This window comes from Tachyglossus aculeatus, chromosome 23 (assembly GCF_015852505.1).
Source record: "Tachyglossus aculeatus isolate mTacAcu1 chromosome 23, mTacAcu1.pri, whole genome shotgun sequence".
NCBI classification, from domain to species: Eukaryota; Metazoa; Chordata; class Mammalia; order Monotremata; family Tachyglossidae; genus Tachyglossus; species Tachyglossus aculeatus.
In genome coordinates, this window is record NC_052088.1 from 42,866,332 (window position 1) to 42,884,195 (window position 17,864).

Genomic DNA, 17,864 nt, shown 5'->3' on the forward strand with positions numbered 1-17,864 from the left:
CAAGTCGCTTAACTTCTCTGCGCCTCATCTGGAAAATGGGGATTAAGACTTGTGAGCCCCATGTGGGACAACTTGATCGCCTTGTATCCCCCCAGCGCTTAGAACAGTGCTCTGCACATAGTAAGTGCTTAATAAATGCCATTATTATTATTATTAGTGGATAGAGCCTGGGTCTGGGACCCAGAAGGACCTGGGTTCTAATCCAGGCTCTGCCACTTGTCTGCTGTGTGACCCTGGGCAAGTCACTTCAGTTCTCTGGGCCTCAGGCACCTCATCCGGAAAATGGGAGTTAAGACTGTGAGCCCCATCAATCTATCGATCGTATTTATTGAGCGCTTACTGTGTGCAGAGCACTGTACTAAGCCCCATGGGGGGACAGGGGGACTGCGTCCAACCTGATAACCATGTATCTACCCCAGCGCTTGGAACAGTGCTCGGCATATAGTAAGCGCTTAACAAATGCCATCATTGTTATGGTTATTACAGCGTAACAGTGAAACAGACACATTCCTTGCCCACAACGAGCTTCCATCATGTTTTATTTGTCTGCCTCTTGGGGAAGTCACTTCACCGCTCTGGGCCTCAGTTCCCTCATCTGTCAAATGGGGATGAAGACTGTGAGCCCTATGGGGGACAGGGACTGCGTCTAACCCTATTTGCTCGTTTCCTGGCGTTTGGTACAGCGTCCGGCACAAAGTAAGCGCTTAACAAACACCGCGGTTGTTATTTCGATTTGGGCAGGGGTGGGCACTCAACTTATTAGTCTTCCACTGGGCTAAGAATTTGTTCTGGGTTTTTTTTTGAGCTTCACCAAAGTTGTCATTAGCATGGCACGAGAGAGTAAATAGCACCCTCTTTGACCCACAGGCTCACCGCTGTGGTTTGATGGCCGATGCCTCCCTGCCTTAATTATCTCCCACATTCCGTCTGGCTCCGTGTCCCATCGGCTCTTCCCGTCCAGTATTCCCCGGACACGGCCCTTCCCTTCCCGGCCACCCTCACCACTCCCATCCTCATGGCCCTTCCAGCGGGATCACGGGCCTGAACTCACTGTCCACGTCCCCGCCTCTTCCGTCCTTTCCTCATCTATAAAACCTTCTAGACCATCAGCTCGGCGGGGGCAGGGAATCTGTCTCTTTACTGTTGTATCGTCCTCTCCCAAGTGCTTCGGGCAGTGCTGTGCACAGAATAAGTGCTCAATAAGTACGATTGAATGAATGAACTGCTGATTTAGACTGTGAGCCCACTGTTGGGTAGGGACTGTCTCTATATGTTGCCAACCTGTACTTCCCAAGCGCTTAGTACAGTGCTCTGCACACAGTAAGCGCTCAATAAATACGATTGATTGATTGATTTAGAGCAGCATCACCTCATTCCTCAAAAAATATTTCACGTGCCCACCCCCGTGACTTTTCACATCAACAGAAACTCCTTGCCATCAGCTGGATCCCACCCTCCTATCGACTTCCTTCTGCTACACTCTGGTTCACGCCCTTTGCTTCTCCCAAGCATAATTTGGTGCTGCACTTTTACCCACGTGTCTGTTATCGATATAATAATAATAATAATAATTGTGGTATTTGTTAAGCGCCTACGGTGTGCCAGGCACCGTACTAAGCGCCAAGGTGGAGACAAGCAAATGGGGTTGGACACAGTCCCTGTCCCACTTGGGGCTCACAGTCTCAATCCCCATTTGGCAGAAGAGGGAACTGAGGCCCAGAGAAGTGAAGCAACGTGCCCAAGGTCACGCAGCAGACAAGGGGTGGAGCCGGGATTAGAACCCATGACCTTCCAACTCCCAGGGCTGGGCTCTAGCCGCTACGCCATCGGGCTTCTCTTTTGTCCATCCTTTTACTCTCAACTCCGCCGTATTCCTCGGTTTGGGTTTCCTGTCTCCCCTGGTAAGTTGGAAAGTCCTTCAAGGCGGGGATCACATCTAGTGCTTTTTTTGATTGAGAAGCAGCGTGACCTAGTAGTAATAATAATAATTATGGTATTTGTGAAGTGCTTACTATGTGCCAGCAACTGTACTAAACTCTGGGGTGGATATGAGCAAATTAATAATAATAATAATAATAATAATGGCATTTATTAAGCGCTTACTATGTGCAAAGCACTGTCCAAATTGGGTTGGACACAGAAAGAGACAGGCCTGGGAATAGAGGACCTGGCTTCTAATGCTCGCTTGGCCACTCACCTGCTGTGTGTCCCTGGGCAAGTCACTTAAATTCTCTGGGCCTCAGTTCCCTCATCGGTAAATTGGGAATTATAATAATGATAATATTTGTGGGATTTGTTAAGCACTTACTGTATGAAAAGCACTGGGGTGGATATAAGCAAATTCATTTGATCGTATTTATTGAACGCGTTCTGTGTGCAGAGCACTGTACTAAGCGCTTGGGAGAGGACAGTACAACAATAAACAGTCAGGTTCCCTGCCCACAATGAGCTTACAGCCTAGAGGCGTGGAGACAGACAGCAATACAAATAAATAAAATCACAGATGTGTACATAAGTGCTGTGGGGGAAAGAGCAAAGGGAGCAAGTCAAGGTGACGCAGAAGGGAGTGGGAGACGAGGAAAGGTGGGGCTTAGTCTGGGAAGGCCTCTTGGAGGAGATGGACCTTCAGTAAGGTTTTGAAGGGGGGATGGAGCTCACAGTCTTAATCCCCATTTTACAGATGAGGTCACTGAGGCGCAGAGAAGCGAGGTCACCCAGCAGACAAGTGGCGGAGCCGGGATTAGAACTCAGGTTCTCCTGTCTCCCAGGCCTGGGGTCTAGCCACTGAGCCACCCTGCTTCCCATGGCTTCCGTCACGCAGAGGACTTAAGCACCATCTGGTTTATTTAAGAATCCAGTATGTAGCAGCCGGGAGGTGAACTCAGAGATCCATCTTTCTAAAGAACGCACAACCCCAGAGGGGAGAGGCCGGGGAAACGCCAAGCTCTCCGCCGTCCGAAGTGTACGGAAGCAAATTTATTTTGGCACCCAGATATTTTTGAATAACCGAGAAGGGAAGCAGGGGACACCTGCGTCCCTTTTCTGAAACTAGAAAGGGACCCCTACGATTGTGTGTACGTGTATATATTTCTCCCTCTGTAATTGTCAGTGTTTTAGGTTGCCGTCCCCCATTACAGTGTAAGCTCCTCTTGGGGTTGGAACGTGTCGGATTATTCTTCTGAACTTCCCAAGTGCCTTGTACTGGTGCCCTGCATTGACGGAGGAAGCACTTAACAAATAAAACTCCTTGTGGGCAGGGAATGTGTCTGTTTATTGTTATACTGTGCTCTCCCAAGCGCCTAGTACAGGGATTTGAACACAATAAGCACTCAATAAATTCGATTGAATAAATGAAATACCGGTTTTTAGTTTCTTTAATGGTATTTAAGCATTTACTAAGTGCCAGACACCACACTTAAGCATTGGGGTAAATACAGGCTGATCAGGTCCATTCGATCGTATTTGTTGAGTGCTTACCGTGTGCAGAACACTAGACTAAGCGCTTAGGTTGGACCCAGTCCATATCCCACATGGGGGTCTCAGATTTATTCCCTGCTATGTGCCAAGCCCCGTGCGAAGCGCCGTGGTAGATACAAGCTAATCAGGAACACCGTCCCTGCCCCACGTGGGGCTCAGCGTCTGAACCCCCATTTGGCTGATGAGGTCACCAAGGCCCAGAGAGGTGAAGCGACTTGCCCAAGGCCCCGATCGGACAAGTGGGATTAGAACCCAGGTCCTTCCGACTCCCAGTCCCGGGCCCTATCCGCTAGACCACACTGCTTCTCTATTATTATCTGTATTTTTGTTGTTATTATTAGAAAAGGGTTGGGATAGAAATAATCTGATTTCCCCTTTCCAGTTTTCTTTATTGACCCTAGAAACCTCTAGGATGAGCGAGGGGGTGAAGGAATGGATGAAAGAGTGATTCACAGCCAAGGGAAAAATACCTTCCTTTCCCCCAACTCTTACTACTACTACTAATAATGATGGCATTTATTAAGCGCTTACTATGTGCTGTTCTAAGCTCTGGGGAGGTTACAAGGTGATCAGCTTGTCCCATGGGGGGCTCACAGTCAATCCCCATTTTACAGATGAGGTAACTGAAGCACAGAGAAGTGAAGTGACTTGCCCAAAGTCGCCCAGCTGACAATTGGCGGAGCCAGGATTTGAACCCCTGACCACTGACTCCAAAGCCCGTGCTCTTTCCACTGAGCCACACTGCTTCTCTTACTGAACCGTCATCCTTATTGAGTGCTTATCATCATCAATCACATTTATTGAGCGCTTATTGTGTGCAGAGCACTGTACTAAGCGCTTGGGAGAATACACTGTAACAATAAACAGACACATTCCCTGCCCACCACAAGTTTACAGTCTAGAGGGGGAGACAGACATGCATAGAAATAAAATAAATGACAGATAGGGACGTAAGTGGTGTGGGGCTGGGAGGGGGGGGAATGAATAAAGGGAGCAAGTCAGGGCGTCACAGAAGGGAGAAGAGGAAAGGAGGGCTTAATCAGGGAAGGCCTCTTGGAGGAGATGGGCCTTCAGTAATTATCTGTTGGATATGAGGAGGGAGGCCGTCCCAGGCCCGAAGCAGGATGTGGGCGAGGGTCGGCGGCCAGATAGACGAGATGGAGGTACAGTGAGAGGGTTGGCAATCAATTAATCGTATTTATCGAGCGCTTACTGTGTGCAGAGCACTGTACTAAGCGCTTGGGAAGTACAAGATGGCAACATATAGAGACAGTCCCTACCCAACAGTGGGCTCACAGTCTAACAGTTGGCATGAGAGGAGCGAAGCGTACGAGCCGGATTGTAGTACAAAATCAGGTGAGGTGGACTTCTGCAAGAGAGGAGGAGACCTGGGTTTATTTTCCCTAGAAAGGAACCCTGTCGTCTTCCACCTTGGGTCAGGATTATGTGTAATTCCTCTCTGAAAGATGATCTTGCTTATTTTCTAAATCCTCACAACCTCCCGTCGCTAATCCATTATGATGCTTTCACAGCCTCTTTACTCAGGAAGTTCTTCCTTATTTCTAGTCTGAGTCCCTCATACGCTAGTTTAAAGCTTAATCTCTGTGTCAGTCTAAAATGTCGGGGTTATAGACTATAGAGGTAGAGTTTATTTCCTAAATCCTCACAACCTCCCTTCGCTAATCCATTATGATGCTTTCACAGCCTCTTTACTCAGGAAGTTCTTCCTTATTTCTAGTCTGAGTCCCTCATACGCTAGTTTAAAGCTTAATCTCTGTGTCAGTCTAAAATGTCGGGGTTATAGACTATAGAGGTAGAGCTTATTTTCTAAAACCTCACAACCTCCCTTCGCTAATCCATTATGATGCTTTCACAGCCTCTTTACTCAGGTAGTTCTTCCTTATTTCTTGTCTAAGTCCCTCATACGCTAGTTTAAAGCTTAATCTCTGTGTCAGTCTAAAATGTCGGGGTTATAGACTATAGAGGTAGAGCTTATTTTCTAAAACCTCACAACCTCCCTTCGCTAATCCATTATGATGCTTTCACAGCCTCTTTACTCAGGAAGTTCTTCCTTATTTCTTGTCTAAGTCCCTCATACGCTAGTTTAAAGCTTTATCTCTGTGTCAGTCTAAAATGTCGGGGTTATAGACTATAGAGGTAGAGCTTATTTTCTAAAACCTCACAACCTCCCTTCGCTAATCCATTATGATGCTTTCACAGCCTCTTTACTCAGGAAGTTCTTCCTTATTTCTTGTCTAAGTCCCTCATACGCTAGTTTAAAGCTTTATCTCTGTGTCAGTCTAAAATGTCGGGGTTATAGACTATAGAGGTAGAGCTTATTTTCTAAAACCTCACAACCTCCCTTCGCTAATCCATTATGATGCTTTCACAGCCTCTTTACTCAGGAAGTTCTTCCTTATTTCTAGTCTAAGTCCCTCATGCGCTAGTTTAAAGCTTAATCTCTGTGTCAGTCTAAAATGTTGGGGTTATAGACTATAGAGGTAGATATTTTAAAATTGTACTTAAGTGCTTACTGTGTGCCAGGCCCTGTACTAAGCACTGGAATAGATACAAATTAAGCAGGTTGGACTCTGTCCCTGTCCCACATGGGGCTCGCGGTCTTAATCCCCATTTGACAGGTAACGGGACTGAGGCCCAGAGAAGTGAAGTGACTTGCCCGAGGTCACCCAGCAGACCAGTGATGGAGCTGGAATTAGAACCCAGGTCTTTCTGACGCCCAGACTGTCAGGCTGTTTCTCTAAATTAAACTCTCTTTAGACTATATTGTATATTTTCTCTCTCCCTGCCCTCCCACGTGTGTGTACATATAAATAATATAATATATAATAAGTAAATAATAAACAATAAATATATAATAAAAATAATAAATATTATATTATAATATATACACATATGTGTAGTTCCCAATTCTCATTTTCACTGTTATCAGTGATTTCTTCTCCTCTGAAAGACACAGAACCACTGCCCACCAGTTTGGATAACTCACTTCAAATACTTGAAGCTGGCGAGTCATTGTTCAGCCCAATATCTTTTTCCCCCCTTCAAGCTCAGAATAAACCTTTATGTACTATGGAAGAACAATTCAACTAATTCCTTTTCAGGGCCCAATTTCCCCAGATTGAAACAGCAGAACTTTCGCTTCATGAGAGAAACTCTACTACTCAGATAAGCAGCTTAGATGGTATCTGCTTATAAAGGTCATTTTTTATTTTTTTTATTTTTTTTTATCAGGCACTACAAACCTGGGCCCAGAGAAAAGTAGATTGTTCTCAGTCAGGAATTCCCGCCCATCCCAAGATGTTCTTGATGATCCAGCGCGAAATGGACTCACCCTTTTCCATTTCAGAATCTCCCTCTCAGGGAACAAAATGTCTACATGGTATTCCTTCTGGGTATCGATGTAATAATAACCATAATATTAGTGATGGTATTTTTTAAGTGCTTACTAGGTGCCAAGCACTGGGGTAGATACACGGTCATCAGGTTGTCCCACGTGGGGCTCACAGTCTTCATCCCTATTTTCCAGATGAGCTAACTGAGGCCCAGAGAAGTGAAGTGCCTTGCCCAAGGTCACACAGCACATAAGTATGGAGCCGGGATTAGAACCCACTTCCTCTGACTCCTGTAAAACTCTCCTCTCTAGCAAAATAGCACAATGGGGAAATTGGGACAGTCTCAGGCCAGAAAGTGGATGAGATTCGTGAAGGCTCTCAGTTTTTTTTTAATGGTATTTGTTCATTCATTCATTCATTCAATCGTATTTATTGAGCGCTTACTGTGTGCAGAGCACTGTACTAAGTGCTTGGGAAGTCCAAGTTGGCAACGTATGGAGACGGTCCCTACCCAACAGTGGGCTCACAGTCTAGAAGGGGGAAGACGGAGAACAAAACAAAACATATTAACAAAATAAAATAAATAGAATAAGTTTGTACAAATAAAATAGAGGAATAAATATGTACAAACATGTATACTTTGCTGCGGGGAGGGGAAGGAGGTAAGGCAGAGGGGATGGGGACGGGGAGGAGGGGGAGAGGAAGGAGGGGGCTCAGTCTGGGAAGGCCTCCTGGAGGAGGTGAGCTCTCAGTAGGGCCTTGAAGGGAAGAAGAGAGGTAGCTTGGCGAATGTGTGTGGCTCAGTGGAAAGAGCACGGGCTTTGGAGTCAGAGGTCATGGGTTCGAATCCTGACTCCGCCACATGCCTGCTGTGTGATCTTGGGCAAGTCACTTAACTTCTCTGGGCCTCAGTTACCTTATCTGTAAAATGGGGGTGAAGACTGTGAGCCCCACGTGGGACAACCTGATCAGCCTGTATCCTCCCCAGCGCTTAGAGCGGTGCTTTGCACATAGTAAGCGCTTAACAAATGCCAATTATTATTATTATTATGTGCAGAGGGAGGGCATTCCAGGCCAGGGGGATGACGTGGGCCGGGGGTCGACGGCGGGACAGGCGAGGCCCGGTGAGGAGATTAGCGGCGGAGGAGCGGAGGGTCCGGGATGGGCTGGAGAAGGAGAGGAGGGAGGTGAGGTAGGAGGGGGCGAGGGGATGGACGGCCTTGAAGCCGAGGGTGAGGAGTTTTGGCCTGATGTGTGGGTTAATTGGTAGCCACGGGAGATTTTTGAGGAGGGGAGTAACAGGCCCAGAGCGTTTCAGATGGATTGCAGATGGAGGTGGGGCATTCTGGGAGGGATGTGTCCACAGCGTCGCTATGGGTCGGAGATGATTTGACAGCGTGAGAAAAGATGCTCTACCACGTGCAAGGCACTGTACTAAGCGCTGGGATGAATATAAGTAATCAGGTTGGACGTAGTCCCTGTCCCACGTGGGGCTCACGGTCTCAATCCCCGTTTTCCAGATGAGGGAACGGAGGCCCAGAGAAGTGAAGGGATTCGCCCAAGGTCACACGGCAGACAGGCGGAGCCAGGATTAGAACCCAGGTCCTTCTGACTCCCGGGCCCGAGCCGTAGCCACTAGGCCGCATTGCTTCTCGGAGAAGCAGAATACGCCGTGACGTTGATGGACAACTGGTTAGCGGGATTTTCCAGCACCCAACGTCAGCAGTTGCCAACCGAAATGGAACCGAGCTAGCACTTCGGAGGAATAATTAAGGCCTTGGAATTATGGTGGAGTGGAGAGGCCACGGACCTAGGAAGTCGGATCATGGGTTCTAATTCTGACTCTGCCACTCGTCTGCCGCGGGACCTTGAGCGAGTCATTTCTTTGGGCCTCAGTTCCCTCATCTGGAAAATGGGGATTGAGACTGTGAGCCCTTCATGGGACAGGGACTAGGGTTCAGCCTGTTTTGTTTGTGTCCACCCCAGTGCTTAGTACAGTGCTCGGCGCATAGTAAGCACTTCACAAATACCATTATTAGTAGTAGTAGTATTATCATTATTTTTCCTTTGCTTTTACTCCATGTGCTTTTACTCTTTTAGACTGTGAGCCCACTGTTGGGTAGGGCCTGTCTCTATATGTTGCCAATTTGTACTTCCCAAGCGCTTGGTACAGTGCTCTGCACACAGTAAGCGCTCAATAAATACGATTGATGATGATGATGATGATAGTAAGCACTTCACAAATACCGTTATTAGTAGTAGTAGTATTATCATTATTTTTCCTTTGCTTTTACTCCATGTGCTTTTACTCTTTTAGACTGTGAGCCCACTGTTGGGTAGGGACTGTCTCTATATGTTGCCAATTTGTACTTCCCAAGCGCTTGGTACAGTGCTCTGCACACAGTAAGCGCTCAATAAATACGATTGATGATGATGATGATAGTAAGCACTTCACAAATACCGTTATTAGTAGTAGTAGTATTATCATTATTTTTCCTTTGCTTTTACTCCATGTGCTTTTACTCTTTTAGACTGTGAGCCCACTGTTGGGTAGGGACTGTCTCTATATGTTGCCAATTTGTACTTCCCAAGCGCTTAGTACAGTGCTCTGCACATAGTAAGCGCTCAATAAATAAGATTGATGATGATGTGTTCTGCTCTTTATCTCCCATGCACATGTCATTCTCTAATATACTTTGTCCTGTTTAGGGCTTACTGATTTCTTATTCATTCATCCACATATTTATTGAGAGTTTATAGTGTGTACTAAGCGCTTAGGCGAGTACAGTGTGACAGTAAACAGTCACATTCCCTGCCCACCTGCTTCTGAGTTCCCACGCCATATTTCATCATCATCAGTCGTATTTATTGAGCGCTTACTGTGTGCGGAGCACTGTATTAAGCGCTTGGGAAGCACAAGTTGGCAACATATAGAGACAGTCCCTACCCAACAGTGAGCTCACAGTCTAAAAGGAGTAATGTTACACATTTAGAGTATTTATTACACATATTTCAATCAGTGGTATTCACTGAGCGCTTAATGGATACAGAGCACAGTACTGAGCGCTCGGGGGAGAGTCCAATACATCTTCTGCCAGCATCTGTGCTGTAACTCTTGGGGAACAGGAGAAACCTGGTTGTTTTCTGATCTCTCAGTCCTGCGGGCCCAAGTACCCAGACTGAGCCCCTTCCTTCCTCTCCCCCTCGTCCCCCTCTCCATCCCCCCCATCTTACCTCCTTCCCTTCCCCACAGCACCTGTATATATGTATATATGTTTGTACATATTTATTACTCTATTTATTTATTTATTTTACTTGTACATATCTATCCTATTTATTTTATTTTGTCAGTATGTTTGGTTTTGTTCTCTGTCTCCCCCTTTTAGACTGTGAGCCCACTGTTGGGTAGGGACTGTCTCTATCTGTTGCCAATTTGTACTTCCCAAGCGCTTAGTATAGTGCTCTGCACATAGTAAGCGCTCAATAAATACGATTGATGATGATGATGATGATATGTTTGTACATATTTATTACTCTATTTATTTATTTATTTTACTTGTACATATCTATTCTATTTATTTTATTTTGTCAGTATGTTTGGTTTTGTTCTCTGTCTCCCCCTTTTAGACTGTGAGCCCACTGTTGGGTAGGGACTGTCTCTATCTGTTGCCAATTTGTACTTCCCAAGCGCTTAGTATAGTGCTCTGCACACAGTAAGCGCTCAATAAATACGATTGATGATGATGATGATGATATGTTTGTACATATTTATTACTCTATTTATTTATTTATTTATTTTACTTGTACATATCTATTCTATTTATTTTATTTTGTCAGTATGTTTGGTTTTGTTCTCTGTCTCCCCCTTTTAGACTGTGAGCCCACTGTTGGGTAGGGACTGTCTCTAGATGTTGCCGATTTGTACTTCCCAAGCGCTTAGTATAGTGCTCTGCACATAGTAAGCGCTCAATAAATACGATTGATGATGATGATGATGAAGTACCACCTCCGTAGCTTGTAAGTGTCTGGGGAGCGAACGCTTCAAGATTATTTCTTGTCTACTCCAAAGCAGCAGGCCCCTCCTTCTGATTTATTTTCCTTAATGGTATTTGTTGAGCGCTTACTATGTGCTAGGCACCGGGATCACTGTAGACAATGTTGTCTATGTTCTGTCATACTCTACCAAGCGTTTAATATAGTGCTTTACACTCGGTGAGCACTCAATAAGTTTGAGTAATAGCTTCAAGGTAAGCAGGCTGGACACTCTCCATGTCCCACGTGAGGCTCACAGTGTTTGTCCCCATTTTCCAGAGGAGGGGAACTGAGGCCCAGAGAAGTGAAGTGACTTGCCCGGCGTCACACAGCAGACAAGTGGCCGTGCTGGGATTAGAACCCAGGTCCTTCTGACTCTCAAGCTTGGGCTTTAGCCACCAGGCCATGCTGCTTCGCAACTGTTTCCCCACGGAAGCAGCACGGTTTAATGGACAGGCCCGGGGGTCAAGTCATGGTTTCTAATCTCGGCTCCGCCGTGTGGCCTTGGGCAAGCCACTTGACTTCTCTGAGCCTCAGTTACCCCATCTGTAAAATGGGGATTGAGACCGTGAGCCTTCTGTGGGACAGGGATTGTGTCCAACCCGATTTGCTTGTAGCCACCCCACTGCTTAGTACAGTGCCTGGCACATAGTAAGCGCTTAACAAACACCATAAATATTATTATTACCAAGATCACATCCATAGCCTTTTCTTCCTTCTTTTTACTGCCCGCAAAGGCACGTTAAAGTATGGAAAAAGTTGGAAAAAAAAACCCCAAACTAGCCACTGGAATAGTTACCCTCAATCTCTGAGCCCCCTCTTTTAGCAGCAAAGACAAATGCTGTGTTTTCAGCAGAAAGAAAGGAAAAAAAAAACCACATGTATTTACCTCAGCATGTACAATGTGCTATTTTAATTGGGGAATGACAGCGTAAATGGTTTGGAAATCAGTGTAGCATGTTCTGTGGTTAGTCACACTGGGTTGCATAAGCGAGACCGGTAGAATTCAGCTCACGAGAGAGCTCGTGTGGTGGGTTTTGCCTTGGTTTTGACACTTGTCAGGGCTCGTTTAATTAAATTGCATAGATCAACCTGCTTTCCCGGGTGGGAGCTGAGTGGATAGCATCTTTGGGCTCAAAAGCTGGCACCCAAACAGGCCAACTTATTCTGTTTGTTTTTTTTTAGTGGATCTGATCTCTGCTGAAGTCCTAAAATCAATCATTCAGTTGCTGGTATTTTTTTTTCTGTTGCTATATATTGCATTTGTTAAGCACTTACTATGTACCGGGCACTGAACTGAGGATTGAGGCAGTTACAAGCTAATCGGGTTGGACGGAGTCCATGTCCACATGGGGCTCCCAGCCTTAAACCTGATTTTAGAGATGAAGAAACTGAGGCACAGAGAAGTGACTTGCCCAAGATCACACAGCAGGCAGTTGGCAGAGCCGGGATTAGAACCCAGGCCCTTCTGACTCCTAGGCCCGGACTCTATCCACTAGACCACACCGTTTCTTATTGAGCGCTTTTCATGTGCAGAGCCTCGCAGTACAGCAGATATAATAGATATAACAGATATAATCCCTTTTAGACTGTGAGCCCACTGTTGGGTAGGGACTGTCGCTATATGTTGCCAACTTGTACTTCCCAAGCGCTTAGTACAGTGCTCTGCACACAGTAAGCGCTCAATAAATGCAATTGATGATGATATAATAGCAATAGTAAGGTATTTGCTAAGCGCTTACTATGTGCCAAGCATTGTTTTAAGCGCTGGGGTGGATACAAGATAATCAGGTGGTCAATCAATCAATCAATCGTATTTATTGAGCGCTTACTGTGTGCAGAGCACTGTACTAAGCGCTTGGGAAGTCCAAGTTGGCAACATCTAGAGACAGCCCCTACCCAACAGTGGGCTCACAGTCTAGAAGGGGGGAGACAGAGAACAAAACCAAACATATTAACAAAATAAAATAAATAGAATAGATATGTACAAGTAAAATAAATACATAAATAGAGTAATAAATATGTACAAACATATATACATATATATATGGGGTCCCATGTGGGGCTCACATTCTTAATCCCCATTTCCAGATGAGGCAACTGAGGCACAGAGAAGTGAAGGGGCTTGCCCAAGGTCATGCAGCAGACAGGTGGCGGAGCCAGAATTAGATGTGGGATCCCCCGCCATGGAATCTGCAGAATATTTGGCCAGAAACCATGTCACTTTCGGCTAGTGTGGGAACAGGTGCATCCCCCTTCACACAATTTGGAGGGGACGGAGCAAATTCTGGTCGTACCATCGGACAAGACGCTTGCTTCTGGCACTGGGGCAGACAGGTCACTCCAGTATTCCCTGCCCACCACAAGCTTACAGTCTACTTCTTACACCCCCTGACTGCTTGCTCTTTCTCTTTACTCCGCAACTGTGGGCTTCTTCCGAAGGTAATTCTAGGTAGGCCTCTACTTCCTATCCATTCACCCTTCCATCTATTTAATAATAATAGTAATGGTGGTATTTGTTAAGCTCTTATTACAGAGTGAAGGAAGAGGGGGAGGATGAAAGAGGAAAGAAGAGAGGGAGGATAGAAGGGGAAATTGGAAGAGGAGGAGGATGGGAGGGTAATCATTCCTATTTATTCATTGTCAGTCGTATTTATTGAGTGCTTACTATGTGCAGAGCACTGTTCTCAGCGCTTGGACAGTACAGTTCAGCAATAAAGACAATCCCCTGCCCACACTGGGCTTGTATTCTAGAAGCAGGGAGGCAGACATCAAAACAAGTAAACAGGCATCGATGTAAATAGATCTGTACAAATATACACAAGTGCTGTGTGCTTTTAGACTGTGAGCCCACTGTTGGGTAGGGACTGTCTCTATATGTTGCCAACTTGTACTTCCCAAGCGCTTAGTACGGTGCTCTGCACACAGTAAGCGCTCAATAAATGCGATTGATTGAGTGCTGTGGGGCAGGGAGGGGGGTAGAACAGAGGGAGGGAGTCGGGGTGACGCGGAGGAGAGGGGAAGCAGAGGAGAAGGGGGGAGCAGTCTGGGAAGGCCTCTTCCCAGTAAGTAGGTAAGTAAGTAGGGATCTGAAGGGGGAAAGTGTGATTTTTTGGCAGATATGAGGAGGGAGGGCATTCCAAGTCAGGGGTAGGTCGTGGGCCAGGGGTCGGCGGCGGGACAGGCGAGAAGATAAATATGATAAATACGTATCAATAAATACGATTGATTGAGAAGGAGGCCCAGTGAGGAGGTTAGCGGCAGAGGAGCGGAGTGTGTGGGCTGGGCTTTGGAAGGAGAGAAGGGAGGTGAGGTAGGAGGGGGCAAGGGTATGGACAGCTTTGAAGCCAATAGTGAGGAGTTTTTTCTCAGAATTCGTATTAAACCAAGTTTCTTTGGGGGCACCGGAGAAGCTCGGAGGACTCTGCGATATCTCGTCACTCAACAGAAAACTCACTAGCAGATTTTGAGTCCCCCCGCGCTGAGAATAGGGCGACCCTTCCTGTCTTCTTCCCTTATTGTTCTCGAGTGTCTTGTTGTCTGCCGCTAATCAGATCTTCCTTCCTTTTTGAGGTTCAGTAATGTCACCACATCTCCTCCAAAACAATAGGGAAATGCCTCTTCCCGGGGCCCCGTCGCATTCCTAACAAAACGAGGAACCGACGTGAGCTCAGCGCTTTTACCTGCCAGGCCGCTGACAAATCGCAGGCCTTTGTCAAGGGGGGAAAAAAGTCGGATTACTGTAGTGATTGCTGACAGGAAAGGGTATGCTCCGGTGACATTCCGTTGTCCCCGAGGCTCGCCAGGATCAGGAGGGGCGGCGTATTTCTTCTAAGTTTCCTTCAGCTAACAATCATATTAATAATCATTGCCATATTCGCTAAGCGCTTACTATGTGCCAGGCACTGTACTAAGCGCTGGGGTAGATCCGGTCAAATCAGGTTGGACTCAGGCCACGTCCCACGTGGGGTTCACAGTCTCAATCCCCGTTTTCCAGATGTGGGAACTGAGGCCCAGAGAAGGGACGTGACTTTTCAAGTCAGTCGTATTTATCGGGCGCTCGCTGTGTGCAGAGCACTGTACCAAGCGCTTGGGAGAGGACAATATAACAAGAAAGGGACACATTCCCTGCCCGCAAGGAGCTTCTGGTCTAGAATTGGGGAGTCACCCAGCAGACGAGCCAACGCACGTCCTTCTGACTCCCAAACCTGGGGTTCTCCCGCCCGGCCCCGCCGCTTCTCAACTGGTGCCAAGAACCGAGTCTCTCTTGTTCTCCGACCAGGCGGAGCGAGCTAAGATGAACAAGTTACGGCAGAGCTTTCGGAGGAAGAAAGACGTGCACATCCCCGAAGCCAGCCGCCCCCACCAGTGGCAGACGGACGAAGAGGGGGTCCGGACTGGGAAATGCAGCTTCCCCGTGAAGGTAAGAGCCTCCTCCACCACACTTCCCGTCTGCCGGGGAGGGGTTTAAACGAGGGAATCCGAACTCTTGCAGCCTGAAAGCGTTCAGGATTTTTTACGAAACGGCCCTCGAAAAGAAGAAATAATTTTGGAGAGCGGGGGGACGGTTCCCGCGCGTTTCCTCCGCTAACCACGGTCCTCGCTTTTGACAGGGCAGCCTTGTGGCCATTGGTTCGGTTTTGTTTGATGGTGTTCTTGTAAGGGCTTACTCTGTGTCAGTCAATCAATCAATCATATTTATTGAGCGCGTGCTGTGGGCAGAGCACTGTACTAAGTGCTTGGGAAGTACAACACTGTTGCCGCACCACTGCAGCCCTCCCCCTCCCAGCGCTTAGAACAGTGCTCTGCACATAGTAAGTGCTTAACAAATGCCATTATTATTATTATTATCCCAAGACCCTTCTTTTAGGGGAACCTTCCAGAAGCCAGCTAGATCCTCACCAGACAGGGCCACATCTTTTCATCCTGTCTCCCTCCTGCAGCCTCCTCTCGACACAGCCCGTCTAAAAACTTTTGTCTTTTTTTATGCTGTCGAGTTGTATTCCGCACGGTCAACTTGATTCTCCGCCCTCGACTCTGTCCCGTGCCGCTGCTGCCCAGCACGGGGGAGTTTTGACCTGTAGTAGACGGCCGGCTTCTGCCCAACTCTCCCTCCCGTAGTCGAGACTGGTAGAGGACCAGAAACTCTCTAAGTACCGCCCTGAGCAGGGAGAAACTTATAATGTGTTCATTTTCTCTTGGCTCAATGAGATGTCTTTTTTATTTTTATTTTATTAATGGTATTTATTAAGCGCCCACTGCATGTTAAACACTGTCTGAGCAGTGGGGAAGGGAAAAGTTAATTAATCCCCCAGTGAATCATACTTATTGCACACTTACCGTATGCAGAGCACTATGCTAAGCGCTCGGGAGAGGACAGCATGGCCATTAGACACATTCTTGTCACTAATGATGTCCCTGGAACTTAACCCAACTGGCTAAACTGCTCTTCATCATCATCAATCGTATTTATTGAGCGCTTACTATGTGCAGAGCACTGTACTAAGCGCTTGGGAAGTACAAATTGGCAACATATAGAGACAGTCCCTACCCAACAGTGGGCTCACAGTCTTCAGCGGTCGTGTCTCGATCAGTCAGTCAATAGTATTTATTGAGCGCTTACGGTGAGCAGAGCACTGAACTCAGCGCTGGGGAGGATACAGTACAACAGAGCTCATTCATTCAGTTGTACTTACTGAGCACTTACTGTGTGCAAAGCATTGTATTTAAGCACTTGGAGAGTTGGTAGACACAGTCTCTGCCAAGGGGTTGAGATGTGAGCCTCTTATGGGGCAGGGACCGTGTCTGACCTGATCAGCTTTTATCTACCTCCGCGCTTAGAACAGCATCTGGCACATAGTAAGCACATAACCAATATCATTAAAAAAAAAAATAACGGCTCAAGGTAACCAGGCGGTTATCATGGTATTCACGGTTGTGTCTTTCAATGAAAAATTTAAAACAGGCTTTAGAGAAGATTTGTTGTGAGCAGGGAACGTGGCTACGGACTCCGTTGTGTTGTACTCTCCCAAGCGCTTAGTACAGTGCTCTGCAATTACTAAGTGCCCAGTAAAGACCGTTGATTGAGTGATTGACATCTTGTTGCCACAGATTTGTCTATCAGTCTGTCGAAATGATCCTTAAAGTCAGTGTCAGCCATCTTTTGGTTCACGTCTCAATTTTGCACCCCAGACATCCCTGAAGTTGTATACCTCTATAAACGAGAAATGGTTTGAGAGGTAAATGGAAGGCCGGTTTGTGTGGGGCTTTTTTGGAACGAGCCCCTTGAGAAATACTTGGCAAGTGGTTACATGCTTATAAAAGTTGAGTTCATGTATTTAGATTTTTTTCTCCCCAAAGCGTTTCTTCTTTGTGAAATATTTTTCTCTAGACACTTCCTCTAGTTCAAGAACAGTTTAACGACCCGTCTTTGTGTTTGATTCCCAAATGTAAACAAGGCACTTCCCCTTGAAAATGAAATATATTGCATCAGTGGAAGTTATTTGTGCAGCAAAACTGAAGTCTCATTCATGATCAGAAGAGAAGTCAGTTGGAATAGTAATAAATAATAGTAATGGTGTCGGTTAAGTGTTTCCTATGTGCCGGGCACAGTACTAAGCGCTGGGGTGGGTACAAGCAAATTAGGTTGGACACAGTCCCTGTCCTATGTGGGGCTCACCATCTCAATCCCCATTTTACAGATGAGGTAACTGAGGCCCAGAGAAGTGAAGCGACTTGCCCGAGGTCACGGGGTAGAGAAGTGAGGCTGCAGACACCTCTTGTGAAAGCCTACTGTGGAGCTCTTTGGAGGACTTCTTAAGAAATTCCGTCATTTTTTTTTGGACCAAAAGTAGTCAGTGTGATTGTAGGAATGTAAAATATTTTCAGTCGATTGAAAGTGGAACTTGCTGGCGAAAACCTACCGCAGTACAGTTTCAGAAACCAAGAATTTAGCAAAGTTACCTATTTCTGTCTCCTACTTTTTACTTCTTTCATTCATTC

The 17,864-nt window shown here is 46.5% G+C and overlaps 1 protein-coding gene across 3 annotated transcripts in view; it reads left to right on the forward strand.

Annotated features, from left to right (window-relative positions):
• The window catches only part of NUMB (NUMB endocytic adaptor protein), a 109,761-nt gene that overhangs the window by 47,290 nt on the left and 44,607 nt on the right, over positions 1-17,864 (forward strand). For all 3 annotated transcript variants that reach the window (XM_038765850.1, XM_038765851.1, XM_038765852.1), the window contains exon 2: positions 15,145-15,285. In XM_038765850.1, coding sequence (XP_038621778.1) covers positions 15,160-15,285 — 126 coding nt within the window. In that variant the 5' untranslated portion in view covers positions 15,145-15,159. The remainder of the gene's footprint in view (positions 1-15,144; positions 15,286-17,864) is intronic.